Here is a 26839-nt window from a genome sequence, read left to right as displayed (position 1 = left end):
AGAGTGGTGGTAGAGGGGAACTGATTAGGTCTGGAATCCAAAAAGTAGCGGAGAGCTTTGAGACCTTCCTGGTGGGGGATGGAGGTATATAGGGACTGGACATCCATGGTCAAAATAAAGCGGTGGGAGCCAGGAAACTTAAAATCATTGAAAAGTTTAAGAGCGTGAGAAGTGTCACAAACATAGGTAGGAAGAGATTGAACAAGGGGGGGATAAAACAGTGTTGAGGTATGCAGAAACGAGTTCAGTGAGGCAGGAGCAAGCTGAGACAATAGGTCTGCCAGGACAGGCAGGTTTGTGGCTCTTGGGTAGGAGGTAGAAACGGGAAGTGCGGGGTGTGGGAACTATAAGGTTGGTAGCATTGGATGGGAGATCCCCTGAGCGGATAAAGTCGGTGATGGTGTGGGAGACAATGGCCTGGTGCTCCTTAGTGGGGTCATGATCGAGGGGTAAATAAGAGGAGGTATCCGTGAGTTGTCGCTGTGCCTCGGCAAGGTAGAGGTCAGTACGCTAGACTACAACAGCACCCCCCTTATCGACGGGTTTAGTAGTGTAAGGGGGTTTCATCTTTAATGTTACTGCGGAGGCTAATTAAAATGGCTTCTTTGTAATGTTATAATGGGGAATGCTTCTTTGTTACGTTAAATGTTGAGAAAGCTTTGCGCTAGCAGCTTGTTGTGGGTTAGGGGGTAATAAGAGGATGTTATGAGCCAATTGGGATAGTTGTTATGACTTTGGTGTATCTGGAAGTTCTTGTATGCGCGGGGTTTTGGGGCAGAAGGCGGGAGAGAGAGAGACAGAGAATGGACCAGGTGCTGTGAGTCCGCTAACGAGGTCGGACCCCGAGCGAGGAGGGGAGACAGAGCCGGACTCGTGTGGAGCGTCTGGTCAACCACCATTGTTGGTCCCAGGTGGCCGGTCGAGGCGGTCCGAGGGGTCGCAGGGTGAAGAAGAAGGGTCCTGAGCTCCAACTTTTTTTTTGTGCATGAAGAGATTTAACCTTGATAAGTGTGGCACCTTTTATTTTCCTTTTATAGTTTATTCTCTATTAATTATATATTTCCAGTAATATCTATAAACTGTAAATCATTTAATCGTATCTGGTGTATTGGCTGTTATTTGGGCGGGGTGGGGTACATCACACAGCATCCACACAAACTATTACCCAGTTTGGCGGAGCCAAGAGCTGTTTCCCTAGACGACAGTGAGCCGAGCGACCCTGAGGCTGGCCAGGGGGCCTACATTGTGGGGGCTTGTCCGGGATTGGATCTACTGGTATGCTGTGTGGGTGCCCTTTCTTTAAACCAGTAATTTGTGTCCCTGTGGGTTATTTGCTGGTGATTGCTGTATGCATGGTGGGCGAGTTCCTTGTTCGAGTTCAGACCAGCATTGATGAGTTGGACGTGGAACTCAGGACTGTCCATGCTGTTGGGAGAGAGAGGAAAGAGTGGTCTGATTTGGAGGTAGAGTCTGCGAATAAATGTTCTAGCTCTGGCAGGCTGTGCCTGGCATTTGGGATAGTGTCCACCTCAAAAGGGGCGGAGGCGTGCGAGACATGGGCAGAGCAAATCTCTCAGTTGTTAGATGAGTGGCAGTGCTCGGTGGAGGGAGAGCGACAGGGATTGGTTGTGTAGTCGGGCTGGTGACGGTGTTAGAGCTGTCAGGTTCACTTACGCCGTAGTGACAGCTGTCAGTTATTTGAAAGAGGGGAGAAAGTTTTCAGTGTCTTCTCTGGCTAGGAAGGCGACTAAATTGCTTGCAAGGCCAGGGGGATCATTTCAGGGGGTCAGCCCCTCCTTCAGTTGTTCAGCTGATCAGAGAGGTTTTGGGAAATTTAGTGGAGGCCCAGTGGGGAACAGCTTGGGGTCTCTGGGGGAGCACGTTCCCAGCAATGTACCACTGAACTTCCGAAAGGAGAAGACCCTATTCCTGAAGGCTTAGAGGGACAACGCCCCAGCGTGTCGCTATGGATAGAGGGAAGCGATGCTAAAGCTATCCTCGACCCCGGGGCACAGATCAAGTTGTTGTACAGTTCGTTTTACAACCGGTGTCTGAAGCATTTACCCTTGACAACTGCAAGGGCACCGGAGATTTTGGGTACCAGTGCCAGTAGTTATCCAGAAGACGATGATTGGTTAATGACCCTGGAGTTCATGGGGGCATTGTCTGGGCACCCAGTGTGTCAAGTTGCTTCTGAGGACGTGGGTAGCAGCCTTGAGCCGGTGCCGAATTTAAACGAGACCCAGCGGTGGTACGGCCTGGGGAAAGTAGCTGAGGGTGAGACCCTCTTAGTAGATGCTCTGAACTACCACGAGGGAGGGGAGTTGACCGCTGAAGACACCTCAGTGAGAGAGAGGTCGTGGCAAATGTACCCTGGAGGCGTGGAAGATGAAGGCAGCATGTGTGTGGATTATGTGATGTGGATTAATGTGCTGGATCTGAGGAGTGGATGTTGCCAGATCCCGAGGAGAGCGGCTGTCGAGCCGAGGACAGCCGTTATTAGTTCCCTAGGATTCTTCCGATCCGAAAAGATGCCCAAGGTCATATCCGGAGCCCCTGTGTCCTTCCCGCTGGGCATGAGGAAGACCATGGGGGAAGGGAAGGTGTGTGGAGTTTTGGCGTATGTGGATGACCGCCTAGAGCTTGGATTCGCCTGGGGGCACTATGAGGCGAGGCGAGTAGTTGAGCCCGGGCGACAGAAGCGAAGTGTCAAATGTGGAGGAGCTTTTGGCTGGAGGAGTTTGGTGCAATGTGAGAAAAATGACCCGACATACCAGTTGAACTTACTGTTGTTGGAACAGACAGTGGTGGACCTGGGGATGGAAACCCAGGTCGTCAATCTGAATGAGACGGAGGGGAGAGAGGGGATTTGCACCACTGAACTGAGTGCTCAGAAATGCCGGCCAGAGACTGGGTGCCGTGCTTGTGGGACGACCATTGCAGACTTGGAATTCACGCTTGTCAACGTGGAGAAGGAGCAACGGAATTCCGAGCCGACACTGCGGTCATGTACTGATGAATTAATCCAGCGAGAAGAAACAATGACCCATCTTCGAAGAGATCAGCAGAAACTCAAGACGTCGATTCAGAAAAGATTGGAAGACTTACAAGTCGGGGAAGATCAGGGAAGTGTTCTGACTAAGGCCAACAGAAAACCGAGGGGGTGAAGAAATGGAGGACAGATCTCGGAAAAGGGAGGCGGACGCTTGAAAGGAACCTGAAGATCACTATCACAAGTTTAAATGAAGTGGAAATACTGAAAGTTGACCTGGAAGACACCAACAGGAAGAAAAAACTGGAGGCTGAACATCCTTTAACTGCTGCTTTTCAGGTCAGGGTGGGAGAAGCTGGTGGGGTAACTGTGTCCCAGTTGGAAATGGTCAAAAACCCTGAGTCAGAACTGCTGAGGCTGTGGTGAGAGTTGAAGGAGTCCCCGCAGAAGCTGATGTCTCGACTGCAGGAGGCTGAAGGGGTAGCCCCGGCTAAATGTTTCAGTTTGGAGAAACTTAAACAGCAGCTACCGATCGAGGGAATGAGGAAGAATACAGATTTGAAGGATGATGTGCTGGACATGTGGTACGCAGTGACCCCATTAGCTTCTTCCACCCTGAGCTGAAAAGCAGAGAGAGACAGAGAATGGACCAGGTGCTGTGAGTCCGCTAACGGGGTCGGACCCCGAGCGGGGCGTTCAGCGAGGAGGGGAGACGGAGACGGACTCGTGTGGAGTGTCTGGTCAACCACCATTGTTGGTCCCAGGTGGCCGGTCGAGGCGGTCCAAGGGGTCTCAGGGTGAAGAAGAAGGGTCCTGAGTTCCAACTTTTTTTTTTGTGCATGAAGAGATTGAACTTTGATAAGTGTGGCACCTTTTATTTTCCTTTTATATTTTATTCTCTATTAATTATATAATTCCAGTAATATCTATAAACTGTAAATCACTTAATCGTATATGGTGTATTGTCTGTTATTTGGGCGGGGTGCGGTACATCACACAGCATCCACACAAACTAATTACCCAGTTTGGCGGGGCCAAGGGCTGTTTCCCTAGACGACAGCGAGCCGAGCGACCCTGAGGCTGGCCAGTGGGGTTACAATAGTAAGGTTAGGATTAGTGCGGAGGGAGTGGAGAGCAGAGCGTTCGGAAGGAGTAAGGTTGGAATGGGAACAAGGTGCGGTGAAGTCGAGACAGTTGATGTCCCGTCGGCAGTTAGCAATAAAGAGATCCAGAGCAGGCAGAAGACCAGAGCAGGGAGTCCATGAAGAGGAGGAGGGTTGAAGACGGGAGAAGGGGTCATCGGTGGGGGTGGAAGAGTCCTTTCCGAAGAAGTCGGCTCGGAGATGGAGACGGCGGAAGAAGAGTTCCGTGTCATGGCAAACACAGAACTCGCTGAGGTGTGGGTAAAGGGGGACAAAGGTGAGTCCCTTACTGAGGACAGAGCGTTCTGCCTCAGACAGTTGAAGATCGGAGAGGATGGTAAAGACCCGGCACGGATGAGAGCTGGGATCAGAGGGGGGAGGGGGGAGGCTGGAGGTGTCAGTGAAGAGAGGAGGGTTGGGGTGAGAGGAAGGTCAGTGGAGAGGGGAAGGTTGGGGTGAGAGGAAGCTTATATTCCGTCTGGGTAGCCTCCAACCTGATGGCATGAACATTGACTTCTCTAACCTCCGCTAATACTCCACCTCCCCCTCGTACCCCATCCGTTATTTATTTATATACACACATTCTTTTTCTCTCTCTCTCTCTCTCCTTTTTCTCCCTCTGTCCCTCTGAGTTATTCCCCCCTCCCCCTTTTCCTTCTCCCTGGGCCTCTCGTCCCATGATCCTCTCATATCCCTTTTGCCAATCACCTGTCCAGCTCTTGGCTCCATCCCTCCCCCTCCTGTCTTCTCCTATCATTTTGGATCTCCCTCTCCCCCTCCCCCTCCCCCTTCAAATCTCTTACTAACTCTTCCTTCAATTAGTCCTGACAAAGGGTCTCAGCCTGAAACGTCAACTGTACCTCTTCCTAGAGATGCTGCCTGGCCTGCTGCGTTCACCAGCAACTTTGATGTGTGTTTCTTGAATTTCCATCATCTGCAGAATTCCTCATGTTTACACACAAAATGCTGGTGAAAGCATTCAGGGCCCCAGACAGTCCTTCCAGGTGAGGCGACCCTTCACCTGTGAGTCGGCTGGGGTGATATACTGCATCCGGTGCTCCCGATGTGGCCTTCTATATATTGGTGAGACCCGACTCAGACTGGGAGACCGTTTCGCTGAACACCTACACTCTGTCCGCCAGAGAAAGCAGTATCTCCCAGAGGCCACACATTTTAATTCCACGTCCCATTCCCATTCTGATATGTCTATCCACGGCCTCCTCTACTGTCAAGATGAAGCCACACTCAGGTTAGAGGAACAACACCTTATATTCCGTCTGGGTAGCCTCCAACCTGATGGCATGAATATTGACTTCTCTAACTTCCGCTAAAGCCCCTCCTACCGTTCTTACCCCATCCCTTATTTATTTATTATTTTTTCCCTTTTTTCCCCCCTCACAATAACTCATTGCCTGCTGTCCATCTTCCTCTGGGCTCCCTTCCCCTCTTCTCTCTCTCTAAGCCTCCCATCCCATGATCCTCTCCCTTTTCCGGCCTTGTATCCCTTTTGCCAATCAACTTTCCAGCTCTTGGCTCCATCCCTCCCCCTCCTGTCTTCTCCTATCATTTCGGATCTCCCCCCCTCCTCCTCCCACTTTCAAATCTCTTACTATTTCTTCTTTCAGTTAGTCCTGACGAAGGGTCTCGGCCCAAAACGTCGACTGTGCTTCTTCCTATGGATGCTGTCTGGCCTGCTGCGTTCACCAGCATTTTGTGTGTGTTGCTTCTATAAGTCTAGTATTCCCTTGGTATTACTTTGGAGCATCCCTCTATAATTTTGTCTTCAAATTGCCAATGCAGACTTGAATCTACAATCTCATAGCTCATAAATTTACTGCGGTTGATAGGGGAAAAAAAAACACAAACACACTTTCCATATGGAACACTGAGTCTTCAACAGAATAATAAGTCTGAATCTCAAATATGCTATGGGCTTCTCTACCACTTTGAAAATGTAAATCTACCTTTTCACTTTAAATGCTTATCATCAAAGGTTGTCTACCGATCAATAAGAACTGGCTGGGTTGCTCTTGGAGTATTATGAGCATTTCTGGCCGTTATGTTATAGGTGGAGCAGGTGTAGAGGAGTTTCATTAGATGTTCCTGGAATGAAATAATTCTGTTATGATGAGTGACTAGATAGGTTGTACTTGTTTTCTTTGGAGCAGAGGAGGCTAAGGTGGAGACAGAGGAGGTCTCTCAGAAGAACAAAATTATGAGAGACATTTTTAGAGTAAACACTCAAAATATTTATCCATTGGTAGCAATGTAACAAAACAAGGTTGAAGGTTAGGGAGAGAGTATAAAAGGGAACTGAATGAAAGGTTTTTATTATGCGGTGGTTGATATCTAGAATGCCCTGCCAGAGGAACTGGTAGGGATACACTCACTATGGAAACCCCTTTTTACCGGGCGTCTCTAGAGATCCAGCTTGTTAGCTCTTCATTTACAGCCACTGGACACAATGGGAGAAAACCACCTTTCTCACACTGCATACATCTAGGGTCAATATGACTTTGGTCCCAGCAAAACTGTGAGGTTGGGATGTTTCACCTATCAGAACCCCAATCTGAACAAACACTGTAAATCTGCCCACTTGCAATTACCTGTCAGCATGAAATAACAGATCGTACACTGCATACGATTATAAAGAAAGTATATTTACAAATTTCAAACAAAATAATCTGCAGATGCTGGGGTCAAAGCAATACTCACAACACGCTGGAGGAACTCAGCAGGTCAGGCAGCATCCGTGGAAACGATCAGTCAATGTTTCGGGACGGAACCCTTCGTCAGGACTGAAAAGGGAAGGGGCAGAGGCCCTATAAAGAAGGTGGGGGGAGGGTGGGAAGGAGAAGGCTGGTAGGTTCCAGGTGAAAAACCAGTAAGGGGAAAGATAAAGGGGTGGGGGAAGCAGGGAGGTGCCACATGCAAAAATGCCATTCCCTCTTCCCAGTTCCTCCGTCTCCGCCGCATCTGCTCCGAGGATGAGGTTTTCTGTTCCAGGACATCTCAACTGCCCTCTTTCTTTAAGGATCGTGGTTTCCCTTCTGCTGTCATCAATGATGCCCTCACCCGCATCTCCTCCATTTCCCGCACTTCGGCTCTCACCCCATCCTCCCGCCACAACAGGGACAGAGTTCCCCTTGTCCTCACCTACCATCCCACCAGCTTCCGGATCCAGCACATTATCCTCCGCAACTTCCGCCACCTTCAACAGGACCCCACCACTAAGCACATCTTTCTCTCTCCACCCCTCTCCGCTTTCCACAGGGATCGGTCCCTCTGCGACTCCCTGGTCCACACGTCCCTCCCCCTGGATCTCCCACCCTGCACTTATCCCTGTAAGCGCAAGTGCTACACCTGTCCCTACACCTCCTCTCTTGCCACCACTCAGGGCCCCAAACAGTCCTTCCAGGTGAGGCAACACTTCACTTGTGAGTCTGTTGGGGTCATCTATTGCATACGGTGCTCCCGGTGCGGCCTCCTCTACATCGGTGAAACCCGACGCAGATTGGGGGACTGCTTCGTCGAGCACCTCCACTCCGTCCGCCACAACAGACAGGATCTCCCAGCAGCCACCCACTTCAACTCCGCTTCCCACTCCCATTCAGATATGTCCATACATGGCCACCTCTACTGCCAATATGAGGCTAAACTCAGGTTGGAGGAGCAACACCTCATATACCATCTGGGTAGTCTCCAGCCCCTTGGTATGAACATAGAATTCTCCAACTTCCGGTAATTCCCTCCCCCTCCCTTCCCCTATCCCTATTTCACTCTGCCCCCTCCCCCAGCTGCCTATCACCTCCCTCATGGTTCCGCCTCCTTCTACTACCCATTGTGTTTTCCCCTATTCCTTCTTCACCTTTCTTGCTTATCACCTCCCTGCTTCCCCTCCCCTTTATCTTTCCCCTTACTGGTTTTTCACCTGGAACCTACCAGCCTTCTCCTTCCCACCCTCCCCCCACCTTCTTTATAGGGCCTCTGTCCCTTCCCTCTACAGTCCTGACGAAGGGTTCCGGCCCGAAACATCGATCAATCTTTTCCACGGATGCTTTACAAATTTCAGCTTTTTCGAACAGTTAGTAGAAAAGAAAAAAGAAAAAGGGGCCCATTGCTGTTAACCCAGTCCAAATGTGCACTTAAATTGGAGCTCATCTTGAAGTTGGCTTTAACTCACGCGCTGGACCATTGTCTGCATGAAAGCCCACACCATCTTCCGTATGCCACTCGAAATCTATCTCAACCAAATGGGCTCCACCATGTGGGTATTGGTCCTTCCTCCTTGAAGCCATTCATCTGCACAAAGCACCTTGTGCAACAGGGATGGCATCATCAGCCATCATCCCTCGTGTCCTCTCCCAGCTCCCACCAAAAAGTCTTCGACCCACACTAGTGTCCGTCACAAAAAACTTCTCTGCCGAGTGTCCTCTGGAGCCTTCCCCCAAGTTCACCATCCTGATTGGACAAGACTACATTCCTAAGTATGAACATCACAGCCCCTTATCTTTAGCTCAAACCCAAACAAGCTAAAAGAAGAACAGACTGCTCTTACACGACTGCTAAAATGAAATACCTACAGCATAGCAGTAAAACCTTAACTAGGGCATTACAACTATGTTTAAGAAGCACTTGAGTGACCATGGTAGAAAAAGATATGAAGCTAATGAGGTTAAATCAGGGCTCAAAGATTAACATTCTTCGCCATATACAATTACATATATTAGGAATTTGCTGTGGTGTGGTGGTGCAACATGCAATAAAAACAACATTCAACAACTGTAAGAATAAAGAATTACATTCAAATAGACTGACTTAAAGATTAAAGTATTTAGAGTTAAATGGGATTAGTTTAGATGGGCAAGATGGTTGGCATGGGCACTGTGAACCAAAGGTCCCATTTCTGTGTTATACACATCTAACTCCATCCATAAAAGTACAACTGCCTTATTCAAAGGTTTATTCTACTCATTCCCAACAGGTTCAGAAAGGCAGGAAAGATGATTAACTCCCCTCTTAATTATGCTTTTGGCTATGAATTGTTACACTATTTTATTTATGACCAACCTGCATTCAGCTATGGAACTAAGCTAATCGAAATGATGTATAGTAACATCGGAAAGAAAAGTTACCTGTGGATCCAAGGAAGTATCTCTCTAATACTGATCCATAACCAGTGGGTGTGTCCTGTAGATCACTGATAACGAATGGCTGCCAGTCGATGTCCGCATTGTTTATGGGCCAGTAGTGTAAGTGCATACTTCCTCCTCCATACCAGGATACATTCACCATGGAAAAGCAATCCTGTAAAGAGAATCCAATTACTGTACACAAAACCCAGACTATGCAGAAAATCACATAGAAAGAGATCATCGACCCTTATCAATCTACACTGTTATGTTTTGTATCTAACTCAGACTGTGCAACCTACAACATTTCCACTCATGTACTTATCGGGTTTTCTGCTGTAGTCTCTAGCACTCTTTGTGATAGAAAATTCCACTTTTAATATGCACTCTCAGTAAAGCTTTTGCTGAATTCTTTCTTCTTTTTCTTCTCTTATTCCAAGGCAAACCCTCCTGATTGAGGATGCCTTACATCCATTCCAGTTTTGTGGGTTCTAAGGTGACCAATGCGACTTAGAATCATAGAAAACCTACAGCACAATACAGGCCCTTCGGCTAACAAAGCTGTGCCAAACATGTCCTTACCTTAGAACTACCTAGGCATACCCATAGCCCTCTATTTTTCTAAGCTCCATATCTCCATCCAGGAGTCTCTTAAAAGACCCTATCGTTTCTGCCTCCACCACCACCGCTGGCAGCCCATCCCACGCACTCACCACTCTGCGTAAAAAACTTACCCCTGACATTTCCTCTGTACTTGCTTCCAAGCACATTAAAACTATGCCTTCTGGTGCTAGTCATTTCAGCCCTGGGAAAAAGCCTCTGACGATCCACATGATCACTGCCTCTCATTATCTCATACACCTCTGTCAGGTCACCTCTCATCCTCCGTCATTCCAAGGAGAAAAGGCCAAGTTCACTCAACCTATTCTCATAAGGCATGCTCCCCAATCCAGGCAACATCCTTGTAAATCTCCTCTGCACCCTTTCTATGGTTTCCACGTCCTTCCTGTAGTGAGGCAACCAGAACTGAGCACAATACTCCAAGTGGGGTCTGACCAGGGACATATGTAGCTGCAACATTAAACAATTCATGAAAGCTAATGCGCCATATGCTTTCTTAACCACACAGTCAACCTGCACAGCAGCTTTGAGTGTCCTCTGGACTTGGACCCCAAGATCCCTCTGATCCTCCACACTGCCAAGAGTCTTGCCATTAATGCTATATTCTGCCATCACATTTGACCTACCAAAATGAACTACCACACACTTATCTGGGTTGAACTCCATCTGCCACTTCTCAGCCCAGTTTTGCATCCTATCAATGTCACGTTGTAACCTCTGACAGCCCTCCATACTATCCACAACACCCCCAACCTTTCCGTCATCAGCAAATTTACTAACCCATCCCTCCACTTCCTCATCCAAGTCATTTATAAAAATCACAAAGTATAGGGGTCCCAGAACAGATCCCTGAGGGACACCACTGGTCACTGGCCTCCATGCAGAATATGACCCAACTACAACCACTCTTTGCCTTCTGTGGGCAAGCCAGTTCTGGATTCACAAAGCAATGTCCCCTTGGATCCCATGCCTCCTTACTTTCTCAATAAGCCTTGCACGGGGTACCTTATCAAATGCCTTGCTAAAATCCACACGCACTACATCTACTGCTCTACCTTCATCAATGTGTTTAGTCACATCCTCAAAAAATTCAAACAGGCTCGTAAGGCACGAACTGCCTTTGACAAAGCCATGGTGACTATTACTAATCATATTATGCCTCTCCAAATGCTTGTATATCCTGCCTCTCAGGATCTTCTCCATCAACTTACCAACCACTGAAGTAAGACTCACTGGTCTATAATTTCCTGAGCTGTTCCTACTAACTTTCTTGCATAAGGGAACAACATCCGCAACCCTCCAATGCTCCGGAACCTCTCATGTCTCCATTGATGTGCAAAGATCATGATCAGAGGCTCAGCAATCTCCTCCCTTGCTTCCCACAGTAGCCTGCGGTACATCCCTTTCGGTCCCGGTGACTTATTCAACTTGATGCTTTCCAAAAGCTCCAGCACATCCTCTTCCTTAATATCTACATGCTCAAGCTTTTCAGTCCACTGCAAGTCATCCTTACAATCGCCAAGATCCTTTTCCATAGTGAATACTGAAGCAAAGTATTCATTAAGTATCTCTGCTATCTCCTCCGGTTCCATACACACTTTTCCACTGTCACACTTGATTGGTCCTATTCTCTCACGTCTTATCCTTTTGCTCATCACATAACTGTAGAAATGCTTTGGGGTTTTCTTTAATCCTGTCTGCCAAGGTCTTCTCATGGCCCCTTCTGGCTCTCCTAATTCCATTCTTAAACTCATTCCTGCTGGCCTTATAATCCTCGAGATCTCTATCATTACCTAGTTTTTTGAACCTTTCGTAAGCTCTTCTTTTCTTCTTGATTAGATTTACAACAGTCTTTGCAACTGTCAGCAGGCTGGATGGAGAGCAGGGTGTCTCCCAGCGGAAGTTGGTTGTAGGGGATTCGTAGCCCGTTCTTTAGTTAGAGCCTTCAGCGTTTTGGGCATCAAGGGAGAGAGGAAGAGGAGAGACATCCGCAGTACCACCGATGCGGCAGAGAGGACCTCAAGATGGCTGTGGCTCAAAAGAGGGGAGCCATGGAGTCATAAGTAGCTAGCCATCTGGACACAAGCTGGGGTCTGATCAGCCCCAGCTGGGTCACCTGGAGGAGGTTGCATGATGTTGAAAGACCCGAAACACCCGATGATTCCAGGAACATCTCTGAAGATGTGTCCAGAAGCATCAATAGATGTATGTACACAGCTTACACCGCAGTTCCTGTACCCTAACACCCTTTCTATCTCATTGGAACGTATCTAACCACGCAAATATCCCCTGAACATTTGCCACATTTCTTCCATACGTTTCCATGAGAACACCTGTTTCCAATTTATGCTTCCAAGTTCCCACCTGATAGCCTCATATTTCCCCTTACTCTAATTAAAGATTTCCCTAACTTGTCTGCTCCTATCCCTCTCCAATGCTATGGTAAAGGAGATAGAATTATGATCACTATCTCCAAAATTCTCTCCCACTGAGGGACCTGACACCTGACCAGATTCATTTCCCAATACCAGATCAAGTACAGCCTCTCCTCTTGTAGGCTTATCTACATATTGTGTTTAAAAACCTTCCTGAACACACCTAACAAACTCCACCCCATCTAAACCCCTCACTCTACAGAGATGCCAATCAATATTTGGGAAATTAAAATCTTCCACCACAACAACCTTGTTATTATTACCCCTGTCCAGAATCTGTCTCCCTATCTGCTCCTCGGCATCCCTGTTACTATTGGGTGGTCTATTAAAAAAAACACTCCGTAGACAACCCCTCCATGACTTCCTCCTTTTTTACAGCTGTGACACTATTTCTGATCAACAGTGCCACGCCCCCACCTCTTTTGCCTTCCTCCCTGTCCTTTCTGAAACATCTAAAGCCTGGCACTTGAAGTAACCATTCCTGTCCCTGCACCATCCAAGTTTCTGTAACGGACACAACATCATCCTAATCCACACTCTAAGCTCATCCGCTTTATTCAGAATACTCCTCGCATTAAAATTGACACATCTCAAACCATCGGTCTGAGTGCGTCCCTTCTCTATCACCTGCCTATCCTCCCTTTCACACCTGCCCCAGAAGAGGTCCCAATGATCCAGATACCTGAATCCCTGCCCCCTGCTCTAATCCCTCAGCCACGCATTTATCCTCCACCTCATTCTATTCCTATAGTCACTATCACGTGGAACAGACAGTAATCCCAAGATTACTACCTTTGAGGTCCTGCTCTTCAACTTCCTTCCTAACTCTCTGTAGCCTGTTTTCAGGACTTCCTCACTTTTCCTACCTACGTCGTTGGTACCAATATGTACCACGATCTCTGGCTGTTCTCCCTCCCACTTCAAAATATCGTGGCCGCGATCAGAAACATCCTGGACCCTGGCACCTGGGAGGCAAACTACCATCTGCGTTTGTTTCCTGTGTCCACAGAATCGCCTCTCTGACCCCCTAACTATAGAGTCCCCAGTCACTGCTGCCATCCTCTTCCTTTCCCTACCCTTCTGAGCCACAGAGCCAGGCTCTGTGCCAGAGGCGCGACCACTGTTGCTTCCTCCAGGTAGGCCATACCCCCCCCCCCCCCCCCGAACAGTACTCAAGCAGGAGTACTTATTGTTAAGAGGGACAGCCACTGGGGTACTCTCTAGCACTTGCTTCTTGCCCTTCCCTCTCCTGACTTCTACAGATGGGCAGAGAGGTTGTAGCTGGAGAGGTAGTTCATACCTTCCCATATACAGAGGGCTTTTGTGTGTTCCTGAGGTGGACTCAGAGACATCAATACTCCCTGTTGAATGTTGAAAGATTGAGACTACCAAGAGTCAATGGGGATATTGCATTTTTCATGGAAACTCTGAGAACATCTTTGAATCTTTTGCTTTGTCTACCTGGTAATCCCTTTCTGTGTTAGGGCATGGAATAGAGTGTCTCTTTCTGGTGTCAGGTAGGCAAATGGTCTGCCCTGCACAATACAGCTGACTGACAGCAACGTTCTTTACTGCATTTATTAACAAAGAATCATATCTATGGACTACAGCCTTGAATTTCTTTTTGGTGGAAATATTTAACATAATTGTGGAAAATAAATGGTCCTCTACTAAACAATTATAAAACAGCAGATTAAATGTTCATTAAATATACTAACCATATACATTTCAGTTTTTTCATCTCCTTCCACCCTCCATATCCATTCCATCCTATAATTGTTTGTATTTACTATTTACACTTTGACAATTCCTCGCTATTTTCACACTGTACTCTCCGCTGTGTAATCTCAGTAAAACTTCCATGTAGACACTAACCTTTAGTGGAGTTTCCTCACCAATTTTACCTCTTGTTAATGTGTATGGCCAGTCTACCAAATTGCCTTTGGTGGGAGTAATTCCCCTGCTTAATTCAGCCTTTGCCTAACATTTGCACTCATGCTTGCAAAGGGAATGAAGAAGAATATTGATTATTTAAGGAGAGGCTGTGTCCTTTGGAAGGTCCTGGCATTGGGTGTCCCCACCACTGGTTATTGTATCAACAGCAAACCAACCTCATTCACCCTTCCTGCCTCTAAACTAATTTTCCCTCCCTTTGTTGCATGTGAACTCAACCCAATACACTGAGTTACAATAGCCTGAGATCTCCTGAATAGGTTACATACAACGCAGTACATAGTTATTTCACTGGGACACTATTCCTGATGCTTGAATAAACTAGAGGAAGTGAACTCAAATTTCATAAAGTAAAATGGAATTTTAATTTATTCAATGGAATTAGTCTAGAAACAAAGAGGAGGCATTGATAAAACTAACTAACTGCCATTCTTGGTTTGGACATGAACATGGCAAAATAGTTGAGAGGTGGGGAAGAGGATGAATCATAAATCCACAGTTGCACAATTAGTTTTACTGATAATATCTTAACGAAGACGTAAATTTCTATGATGTATGGGTGAGAGCATCCTGACTGGTTACATCACAGCTTGGTGTGGAGGCTCTAGTGCCCAGAATGAATCACTTTCTGCATCAAATCTCCTTGTGGTAAATCACTCAGTGGTGCTAAAGCCACTGTTCCTGTAAAATTCCATCAACCGCACTGACAGAAACTGGGTACTTGGGTACAACCCACTTGGCATGTGCATTTTTTTTTTAAAAAGTTCAGCCATATTTTCAGATCTGTCACCTTGCTAACACCTCAGTTATAGGTTCAATTTGGAGATTTCTGGCTTGGGGATAAACCAGATCAAAAATAATTCTGCACAACTTCTCCTGACCTTCTTTCAAAAACAATGCCTCTCACAATTACAGTATGCTTAACAGATCTACACAGGGAGTCTGAGTAACCAAAGAAATTGACTGCTAATGTACTTGGCTTTTCTGCTTTGCATGTAAAACAGAGCCCGAGGTATTAATTACCAGGGAGATGATTCTTTCCCTGTACTCTTCAAGCTCCATACGAGCAGCATGCCGTGTTTTATGGAAGTATCCAAACCAGTTACAAACTAGATGCTGGAAATTCAAGCAACACACGTCAAAATTGCTGGTGAACGCAGCAGGCCAGGCAGCATCTCTAGGAAGAGGTGCAGTCGACGTTTCAGGCCGAGACCCTTAGGCAGGACTAGTTCACCAGCAACTTTTGTGTGTGTTACAAACTTCTAAATTCCAATATGGATGAAAGTCTGACCTCTGAATGGTTCATTAATTCACTTCTGCTAGTGCAGATGTATAAACATTCAAGCAAATATGAACAGATTTAACAAAAAAAGGGCAATATAAAATAATTGATATTTCTATAGCACATTATCACACCGTCGAGATGATATTTTGTATAAAATTAATTTACACAGAAAAATGCCACTAAACACAGTATTAACCAAACATCAGGGATAATTCCAATAACTCTGCCTCTGCCTTAACATTCATTTAATAAAGCCAGCAGCACCATAGTAGTGAATGCACATAAATAACATGCTTACATAAAGTCCATAACTATAGTACAGCAGATATATACAACAGTTCAAGCTTCTAACAGTCATTACTTTATTTTGTTTTGTTTGGAGATACAGCACAGAACAGGCCTTTCCAGCCCTTCGAGCCACACCGCCCAGCAAATCCTAACAACATCGATTTAACCATAAACTAACCACTGGACAATTTGCAATTATCAATTAACCTACTCGGTACATCTTTTGGTTATGGGAGGAGACAGGAGGATCCAGCGAAAACCCGTGCATTCCACAAGAAGGACGTACAGGCACTCCTTACAGAGGATGCTGGGATTGAACCCTGAATTCTGACACCCTGAAATGTAATAGCGTTGTGCGAACTGCAAGCCTACCATGGCACTCGTATATTAATTACAAATACTGTAAATGTAAACAATGCAGCAAATATATGTAAAAAAAATATAAAATTAAGTTAAGGTATGGAAGTTAAGCTAACAGTTCAGTCTCCACCTGAAGTCCTGTGATAGCAATGCTCACTAGCACACCAATACGCGCATTGAATCCCAGCCTTTTTATGCATTCATTATGCCAGCATGCATTACGATTCAAACGACATTGAGGCAGGTGATAAGTGACAAGTCTCATTCATTCTACAAGCGTTCCAGGCAAAAACTATTACCAGTGAGTCTAATCACCTACTGTTGACATTCAATGGTTTAACCATTGCAGCGTGCCCCAATAACAATATCCTGGGGGGTCACTATCGAGCTGAAAACTCAATGACTAGCCAATAAATGCTGCAGTTGTTACACCAACTCAGAGGCTGGTTATCCAGCAGTAAGCAACACAACTTCCTAATTCTTCAAATCCTGTTCTATACCTATACGGCATGTAACAGAACATTTAACACTTACCTAGAAGGACTTGACCATTTAAACTCACTTTATTGATAACTAAACTAACTTCATTTCCTCCATCGCTGATACACAGTGGCTGCAGTGAGTAATATTTATAAAATGTTTTGCAGTAACAAACTGTCCTCTTCCAACTTCCCAAACCTAGAATTACCCGCACCTAAAGGAACAAAGGCAACAGAGTGAAGGAACTTTCACCACTGAACTGCAGCAGTCCAAGGAAATAGCTTGCCTTCTCTACAAACACAAGATAGGCAAACATGCTGATTTTCCAACAATGCTCTTATTCTACAAATGGAATAAATCTGTAGAAAGAGTGAAATAAAGAGAGAATAAATGATTAGATTGAGAGAGATAAAAGACAAGGACAAATAAATATTTCACTGAAATTATTTCATGGGAATGAAAATTCAAATTTGCAATCATTTTAATTGTGAAAGGAGATGACAAATATTCAACAATTTCCATTTATACGATACTTTTAGTATAATGAAATAATCCAAGGTATTTAAAAGTTGATATTATACAAAATCTGGTACTGCACCGTATGAGGATTCATCAACACAGATCGACTGGACTCTTATTTTGCTATAATTTTCTAATTTTATGATCAAAAGCTTAATCAAAGGTTTTTAAAGAAAGGAAATGGAGGGAAGAAGATGGAGAAGTCTAGGGAGGGAGTTCTAGATCTTGGCACTTGATGGATGTCCAATGATCCAGAGTTCAAAGTGCACAAACATCAGGGGGCTATAGAGTTGGAGATAAAGGAGGTAACAAAAGCCTGGGCCATGAAAGGATTTCAAAACAAAACTTAGAATTTCAGAATTGCGATGTTGCTTATCTGGGAGTGGCAGCAGGTCAGCAGTCACATGAGTGATGAATACATAATTCTTGGCAAATGTAACAGTGTTTTGGGTGAAAGAAAAGAGAGAACCCGACCAGTGAAAAAAAATCTGATGACCCTAGTAGATGTAACAAAACCACAGAAAAGGATTTTAGCAACAGATGGGTGAACAGTGGGTGAAGACACTGGGCAATCATCAGGTGATATTACAATAAGCACTTTTAGATGGCATTAATATATGGTCAGAAGCTCATGTTGAGGTTAAATACGGCATAGACCTTGTGGACACTGACTTTATTTCAAATAGCTGGAGAGGAACAGACACAAGAGATTTTGCAGATGCTGGAAATCCAAAGCAACACATACAAAATGCTGGAGGAACTCAGTAGTTCAGGCAGCATCCATAAAGATAAATAACCAGACAGTGGCCTCATCATGGTAGTAGAGGAGGCAATGCGCTGACATGTCAGAATGGAAACTGGATTGGAGAAGAATAGAATTAGTTTTTAGGTACAGGAGTTCCTGACAAAAAATTAGTTTATGGAAATTTCTCCTCATCCACTACCATGCAAAAGGCAATGGTTTAGTACCTTAGAGACAGTAGCAGAAATAAGGTGGATAGTGGTGAGGTGGATTATGACTTACACCTAAAAGGATACTTAAACCGTAACAGTTTTCTGGCATGTTCACTCAATAAAAATGAAATTTTAGGGAAAGCTCTGAAGGTGCCTGGGAGGGGGGAGAAGATGGCACGAGGGCAGGGCGCGCGCACGGCCACTTCGGTGGTGATGTCTGTTATCTGTCAAGTAGGGGACCATCCACAATTCTGATTTGATGGAGACAGATGTGCGAGCACAGCCGAACATCTAGAAAACTTCTGAAACACCCGCTTTGCTGCCGCTGCTATTGTGTGGTAACCGGAATCTCCGGAGCGGAAGGCCCCGAAATCCCCGGCTTTGCGTGTTTCAGCGGCCGGGGAGAGGTCGAAGGCACTCGGGAGGCTGTATCGGAGAGGCTGGTCGGAAGCTTGGAGTTTTCGGACAGATGGACTCAGTCGGTTGGGGTCGGCTGCTTCCAAGGTATCGGCAAGTTGACAGTGCCTGGAGGTTTATGGCAGGGAGTTTCTCCCTTTTGCCGCCCGCTATCGGGGACTCGGGACTTTGAGACTATTTTATTTTACTGAGCCCATGGTCTGTTCTTTATCAAATTATGGTATTGCTTTGCACGGCTGTAACTATATGTTATTATGTGGTTCTGTCAGTGTTAATCTATGGTCTGTCCTGTTTTCTGTGATAGCACTCCGGAGAAACATTGTATCATTTAAAGAGAACTGAGTGTTCTCATAATCTATACTTCGAGTCTGATTTTCCAATTTAACAAACACAAGAAAATCTGCAGCCGCTGGAGATCCAAAGCAACAGACACAAAGTGCTGGAGGAACTCAGCAGGCCATGCAGCATCTGTGGAAAAAAGTAAACAGTCAACGTTTTGGGTCAAGACTCTTCATCAGGACTAGAAAGGAAGGGGAGAAGTCAGATTGCGAAGGTGGGGAGAGGAGAGGAATAAGTACGAGGTGTCAGGTGTTAGGTGAAACCAGGAGAGGGGGAGGGGGTGAAGTAAAGAGCTGGGAAAAATTGGTGAGAGAGATAAAGGGCTGGAGATGAGGGAATCTGATAGGAGAGGACAGAAGACCATGGAAGAAAGGAAAGGGGAAGGATCACCAGGAGAAGTTGATGGGTAGGTAAGGAGAAGAGGTAAGAGGGCAAAATAGGAATGGAGAATAGTGAAGGAGGGGAACGGGCAATTACCGGAAGTTCAAAAAATTGGTGTTCATGCCATCGGGTTGGAGGCTACCCAGACGGAATACAATGAGTTGCTATTCCAACCCAAGTGTGGCCTCATCAAGGCAATAGAGGCAGCTATGTACTGACATGTCAGAATGAGTATGGGAAGTGGAATTGAAATGGGTGGCTACAGGGAGATCCTGCTTTTTCTGGCAGACATTTTCACGTGAATAACTATGAGTATTGCTAGCTTTGACATGTTTTATACAGTAAGAATCAGATTATATACAGGAATTATTCCATGTATATTCAGTTTTATCAGTTTAGTAATTAGGGATGCAACTGATCAAAGATCCTGCATTGAGGGGAAATAGAAAGGAAGTAAAACAGCCAGATTGATACTTATTTTAATAAGCTGATTATTATGACTATACAGATTATGGGAAATTACATACAAGCTCTGTATACCGCACAGTTTTTGACCATAACATTGATTCCGGAGAGGAACAGATAGACTCTAGGTATTGTACTGACACCTGATCATAACGCATTAACTCTGGATCACTGCACACGAAATCTTATTGGTGCTTGAGGCCTGTAATTCATTCCACAGGTGTTTTGAGCCTCAAGCAAACCAGATATGAAAGAGGGCATTCTATTTTAAGACTCAGCTATAGACGCTTTGATGGACTTGAAGAAGAGAGATCCTCTTTTGCCAGATGGCACAAGAATGCAGCTTGTAGAGCCACTACCTCGCAGCTCCAGCAACCCAACTTCAATTCTGACTTTGTCTATGTGGAGTGTCTGTGTTCTCTCTGCACGTTTCCCCGAGTGCTCCGGTTTCACCCCACATTCCAATATATTGGTTTGTTTAATTTGCTGTTACTGACCGTACAGGGCAGTAAGAAAACTAGGAGAGAATTGGTGTGCATCTGAGAGGGAACAGCTTACTGGGAAGTAATTGGAGGAGCTAAATAAGACTGATGGAAGTGACCCAAAAGCTGGCACAGACATAACGGACAGAACACCTGCCTCCTACGTACAGTTGAAGTCAGAAGTCATTTTTTCACAATTCCTGACATTTAATCCGAGAAAACATTCCCTGTTTTAGGTCAGTTAGGATCACTTCTTTATTTTAAGAATGTGAAATGTCAGAATAATAGTAGAGAGAATGATTGATTTCAGCTTTTATTTCTTTCATCACTTTCCCAGTGGGTCAGAAGTTTACATACACTTTGTTAGTATTTGGTGGCATTGCCTCTAAATTGTTTAACTTGGGTCAAACGTTTTGGGTAGTCTTCCACAAGCTTCTCACAGTAAGTTGCTGGAATTTTATTCCATTCCTCCAGACAGAACTGGTGTAACTGAGTCAGGTTTGTAGGCCTTCTTACTCGCACACACTTTTTCAGTTCTGCCCACAAGTTTTCTATTGGATTGAGGTCAGGGCTTTGTGATGGCCACTCCAAAACCTTGACTTTGTTGTCCTTAAGCAATTTTGCCACAACTTTGGAGGTATGCTTGGGGTCATTGTCCATTTGGAAGACCTGTTTGCAACCGAGCTTTAACTTCCTGGCTGATGTCTTGAGATGTTGCTTCAATATATCCACATACTTTTCCTTCCTCATGATGCCATCTATTTTGTGAAGTGCACCAGTCCCTCCTGCAGCAAAGCACCCCCATAAAAAAATAAGAATATAAATCAGAATTTAAAAAATATTGTGAAAGCTGTTGAGGTCCATAGTAAACTGATGATACAAAGAACTCATCCTAAATACCAATGATAGCATTGATACCCCAAAAGAAAAGTACAATGACACAGAGTTTAATGATTTATTTGAGTAAAGTTAATCAAAACATCATCAAATCATTTCTCCCAAAAATTGCACAGTGCACAATATACAACAATCACCATCAATCAGGGCTCCACCAGACATTTAAGAGGTCTCTATGACCTCTCACATCAGCCCAAACCTCACAGACACAATGTTATGCCATACTGGTTCTAAAGCATTACACAATGACCTCTGTGAGGTTATTACATACTTAGATGTGATCATTACATACTTGCACAACATCATTACATACTGATTTTAAATCATCGAACACTTCTTTTTAGCTAGTCCCCATGGGATTGAGAAAGACTAGTAGATTCTAAGTTGTTGGATGAGACCCGGATGTGGGAATTGCAGACTTACGTGGATGAGGCAGGAGATGCCCGACAGGGTGAACAGGAGACATTGCACACTGACCATAAATATTAAACACTGATCGAGTTTTTACAAGAGGTTACTAAGAAAATTAATGAAGGCAGGGTGTAGAGGACTTTGGCAAAGCTTTAGATAAGGTGGCACACAATAGGCTAGTTCAGAAAGTTAAAACTCATGGTATCTAAGGTGTGTTGTCAAACTGCCTCCAAAATTAGCTTGGTGAAAGGAGGCAAAGGGTAGTGGTGCAAGGTTGTTTCTCTGATTGGAAGTTTGGAAAAGTGGCATACCACAGGGATCAATTAAGGGACTTTTGTTGTTTGTTATATACTTAATGGTCTTGGATGAGAATGGATGTGGTCTAATTAGTAAATTTGCTGATGACATAATAATGGTGGAGTTATAGACGGCAAAGGTTGTCAGAGGGACATAGGTCAGCTGGAAAGCTGGATGGAACAGTGGCGAATGAAATTCAATCTAGATTAGTGTGAATGTATTTATGTACTGAATGACCTTGTAGTACTATTCTATGGCTCCCTGAAAATTGCGACACATATGAATCGGGTAGTGAAGAAAGCACTTGTTATGCTTGCCATCATAGGCTAACACACGGACTATAAGAACCAGGATGTCATGGTCCAGCTGTATGAAACATTGGTCAGATGACATTTGGAGTATTGTGTACAGTTCTGATTACTCTATAAGGATGTGATAGCATTAGGAAGAGTGCAGAAGAGATTCACCAGGATGCTTTGGTTACAAGGCTGTGTTTACCCTCACTGAAAGTGAAGGAAGTTGAGGTATGGCCTTTTAAAGGTTAGAAGATATGAGGGACATAAACAAGGTAAATAATAAGTCTTTCCACACAGTGTGGGAATGTAAAACTGAGGGGATACAGTAGGTTTAAGGTGAGAGGGGAGAAAGTTAAAGGAGAGGGGCAGGTTTTCCCCTACAAAGAAGGTGGTGATTATATGGAACAATCTGGTGAAGTAGATAGCAGAGGCAGATACAATTATGACATATAAAAAGCATTTGGACAGGTACTCAGATAGGAAAGGAGTAGAAGGATATGGACCTAATGAAGACAAATGAAATTGGCATAGATAGGCATCATGGTTGATGTGGTCTAGTTGGGCCAAAGGTGCCATTTTCTGTGTTGTACTGCTTTATGACTCTAGAAGCTTACACAATATCTCCAGATCAATAAACACTGGCACTAGGTCATTATAAACAAAGCCAGAATCACTACACTCTCACACTATTCTGTACTGTCCCGTGATCATTATATATGGTTTTAGAACACTATACACCAAGTGTGACAAGGAGACATACAGGAATGAGATAGATCAGCTGGTTGAATGGTGTCACAATAGCAACCTTGTATTCAACGTCAGTAAGACCAAAGAATGATTATGGACTTCAAGAACGGAAAGTCAAAAGAAAACACACCAGTCCTCATAGAGAGATCAGCAGTTGAAGGGCTGAGAAGTTTCAGGTTTCTGGATGGCAACATCTCTCAAGATCTATCCTGGGTCCAACATATTGTTGCAATTACAAACAAGACACGACAGCAGCAATTGTTCATTAGGAGTTTGAGGAGACTTGGTACGTCATGAAAGACACTCTCAAACTTGTACAGATGTACCACGGAGAGCACTGTAACGCGTTATTTTGCCGTCTGATATGGAGGAGCCACTGCAGAAGATCGGAGAAACCTGCAGGAAGTTTCAAGCTCAGCCAGCTCCATGTTAGGCACTAGCCTCGCCAGCATCAAGGACACATTCGAAAGGTGATGCCTTAAGCAACACATTTCTCAAAACATAGCAGTGATATTAAACATGATTCTGATTCTAGCCTATTCAATAACTCAGGTCCTGAAGTCCCAGCAACATTTTCTCTGTGCACTTTCAATCTATTGATATCTTTCCTGTTGGAGGGTGACCAGAACTGCACACAATACTCCAGATTTGGCCTCACCAACATCTTATACAATTTCAACATAACGTCCCAACTTTGTGCCAAAAGCTCTCTTTATGACCCATCTACCTGTGATGCCACTTTCAAGGAATCATGGATCTGTATTCCCAGATTCTTCTGTTTTACTGCACACCTCAATGCCCCACTGTTCACTGTGCAAGTCCCCTCCTGGTTTGTCCAGCCAAACTGCAACACCTCACACTTATCTGCATTAAATTCTATCTGCCAATTTTCAGCCCATTTTTCAGCTGATCCAAATCCTGCTGTAAGCTTTGATGGAAGTGTAGCTGACTTTGTAATGTTGGAACATGACAGTGTATTTGTACACAGTGAAATCTGAACACAGAGAGATAACAAAAAAAATCTGTACTGGTTAATTTAGTGTGGGGAAAATATTTTCCTTGGCACTGAGCAGAACTCCTTCAATCTTCTTTAAATAATGCTATGGAATCTTTTCCATTCATCTGAAAGAACAAAAAAGTCTTCACTTAATATCTCACTTCAAAGATTAAAAGGCATTGGTGTACACAAAGACTTGGACGTTCTTGTACACAAATCACTGAAAGTTAGTATTAAGATACACCAAGCAATTAGGAAGGCCAATTCTGTGTTGGCCTTAATTGCAAGAGGATTTTAATACCAAACAAAAGAGCTCTGCTGCAATAATAGTGCTCTGCATCTGGAATATTGTGTAGAAGCCTGATATCTTTACCTAATGAAGACAATGTTTATGATAAAGGGAGTGCAGTAGACATTACAGACTTGTCAGATTTCTCAGATGAGAAGAGAATAAGTCAACTTGATTGAAGGTCTTGAGTTTAGAAAAATAAGAGACAGTGTCATTGGAAGATATAAAATCAATACAGAGTTTGACAGGGCAGATACAGGATTGATATTTCCACCGCCAACGACATCCAGAAGTAGGGGCTTCAGTCTCATAAGTTGACCATTCAGAATGGACCTTAAAATAATTGTGGCACCCAGAGAATAGTGAACCTTTCTAAATGCTCTATGCCAGAAAGCCATGAATGCAATCTTTGTCTTATTTGATACAAACAAGACAAAGATTGATTTCTAGATATTAAAAATATCAAGCAGTACGTGCTTAAGCAGTGGTGTTAATGTAAAAGATGAACCATGGTCATACTGAATTGAAGTATGTATTGACCTCTTGCTTCTATAAGGTTGCCGATATAATTACAAAGAAGCTATATAGCCAGTAGCTATATTTCATTTGGAGTTTAAGGAGATTTGGTATATCATCAAAGACTCTAGCAGATTTCTACAGATGTACCGTGGAGTGCATTCTAACTGGTTACATCACCATCTGGGATAGAGAGGCACAGGATCAAAAACAGCTGCAGAGAGTAAACTGCATTATGGGCAATAGCCTCCCAAGCATTGAGGACATCTTCAAAAGGCTCAGAAACGTGGCATCCATCATTAAGCATCCCCAACACAAAAGACATGCCCTCTTCTCATTGCTACCATCAAGGAGATGGTACAGGAGCCTGAAAACACACATTCATTAAGTGATTTAGGAACAGCTTCTTCCTCTATGTCATCAGTTGTCTGAATGGACAACAAACTCGTGAACACTACCTCTCTATTTTTATTTGCATTTTACATTACTTACTTAATTTTTTTCATATATATTTCTTATTTTACTTGATAGCATGTTATGTGTTGCAGTGTACCAATGCTGCAAAACAGATTTCATGACATATATCAGTGATAATAAACCCAATTCTGATTCTTTGGTTCTGACCCAAAAAAATGTTCCCCCCAACTCTGCAGTACTACTTCAATAAAGTTGGCTCTGCCAACAATAAAGCAAAAGTAGTGAAGCACTCAACATTGTCCCAGCACACAGTGCAGCACCGAACCAGCACAACCCCTTCACTGTGCAGCACCGTCCCAGCACACCGTGTGGCACTGCCCCAGCACAACCCCTTCACGGTGTGGCACTGCCCCAGCACCATCCCAGCACACTGTGTGAGTCGACCCCATCATACCTACCTATCACACATTGCCGCACCACCCCAGCACACCAGGTGGCACCACCTGAGGTTTGCCTTTTTACAATATAACTGCCTCTCTTAATGGAGCAGACTTGATGGGCCGAATATCTTATGGTTTTATTGCCTTGTCTCTGTACTGTTTCTCTCAAGGTGCACCACTCTCTCCAAAAATCACAGCAGACTCCTGGGCACTCAGCTTATCTGAGGTCTCAAGCCTGGAACTTGAACCCACAACCTCATGACTGTGGGGCGGGGGGGGGGGGGAGAGTGATAGCACTGAACCACAGCTGATAGTTATGTAACTAGATGTATCCTTATGTCGCACATTAAGTCGTGTGAAACATAAGAGTCTAAATAGACTGTTTTGTTAATTCCATTAAGCGATCAAAGCAACCCCCTCCCCACCCCCACGGGCTGCCTCTAAGTGATTACCAGTGGAATTACCTTCAGCGCCACTTGGCAGTGGAGGGGTGTCCACTCTACCCGGTAACACTCCGCCACACTCCGATTCTGTGCATCCAGGGACACCTGGAGTTCGCCCACGCCGTCCCATGTGTAACAGAACCGGGTGGTATTGAACCAGCAGAGATTATTTAGCAGGGTGACTCCTTGGCCAGACAAGTGGCGGGCTTCAATGCGAGCGAAAGTCTTGTCCTGGCTGAGGGACATCAGTGAGAAGGACAGGGTCCTCCTGTCCCACACCAGCCCGCTGACCTGACCCCTCAGAATCCAATTGGTGTCCGGCTTATCCACTACCTGCCAGTAAAGGACGCCGATGGTCATCAGGAAAAGTAAGGCGACCCCCAGGCAGGCGACCGTCCCCTTCCACGTCTCGTTCATTTCTTTAATGCCGGGGTCCAGGCTGGAGTCGCCGGCGGCGCTGGCCATTTCTCTGGGCCGTCGCGCCATCTCCCAACGGCGCCAGGCTCAGGAACCGCGGGAGCTACACTGCCCCGCTCCTAGCCTGAGCCCCGAGCCCCGAGCCCCGAGCCCCGTGCCCCGTGCTGTCCGGCAGAGGGCTTGGTGCGAACTGCCGCTGAACTGCTGCGGCACTTGACCCGGGCTGGAGCGGAGCCCGATAAAGCAAAACAAACAGTTCGCCAGGAATCAGAGCGGGGAGCATGCGAATTTGCCGACCAGGGTAATCCAGTGACAAAGCAGGGAAAGTACTAATCGCCCAGCTAACAACATTTATATAGCGCCCTCATTGTGGTAATACGCCCCAGAGCATGAGTTCAGTCGAAACCGATTGAATCATACCGCTGGG

General features: G+C 45.1%; 1 protein-coding gene across 1 annotated transcript in view; it reads right to left on the bottom strand.

Moving 5' to 3' along the window:
- The window catches only part of LOC140205488 (SITS-binding protein), a 172925-nt gene extending 146399 nt beyond the window's left edge, over positions 1–26526 (bottom strand). The window contains exons 1-2 of the mRNA XM_072273101.1: positions 26017–26526; positions 9270–9441 (exon numbers count right to left, since the gene is read on the bottom strand). Of these exons, the coding sequence (XP_072129202.1) occupies positions 9270–9441; positions 26017–26481 (637 nt within the window). The 5' untranslated portion in view covers positions 26482–26526. The remainder of the gene's footprint in view (positions 1–9269; positions 9442–26016) is intronic.
- Positions 26527–26839: the final 313 nt, after the last annotated feature.

The sequence above is a fragment of the Mobula birostris genome, chromosome 11 (assembly GCF_030028105.1).
Source record: "Mobula birostris isolate sMobBir1 chromosome 11, sMobBir1.hap1, whole genome shotgun sequence".
Classification (NCBI taxonomy): domain Eukaryota; kingdom Metazoa; phylum Chordata; class Chondrichthyes; order Myliobatiformes; family Myliobatidae; genus Mobula; species Mobula birostris.
This window is presented reverse-complemented; position numbering and strand designations above follow the sequence as displayed.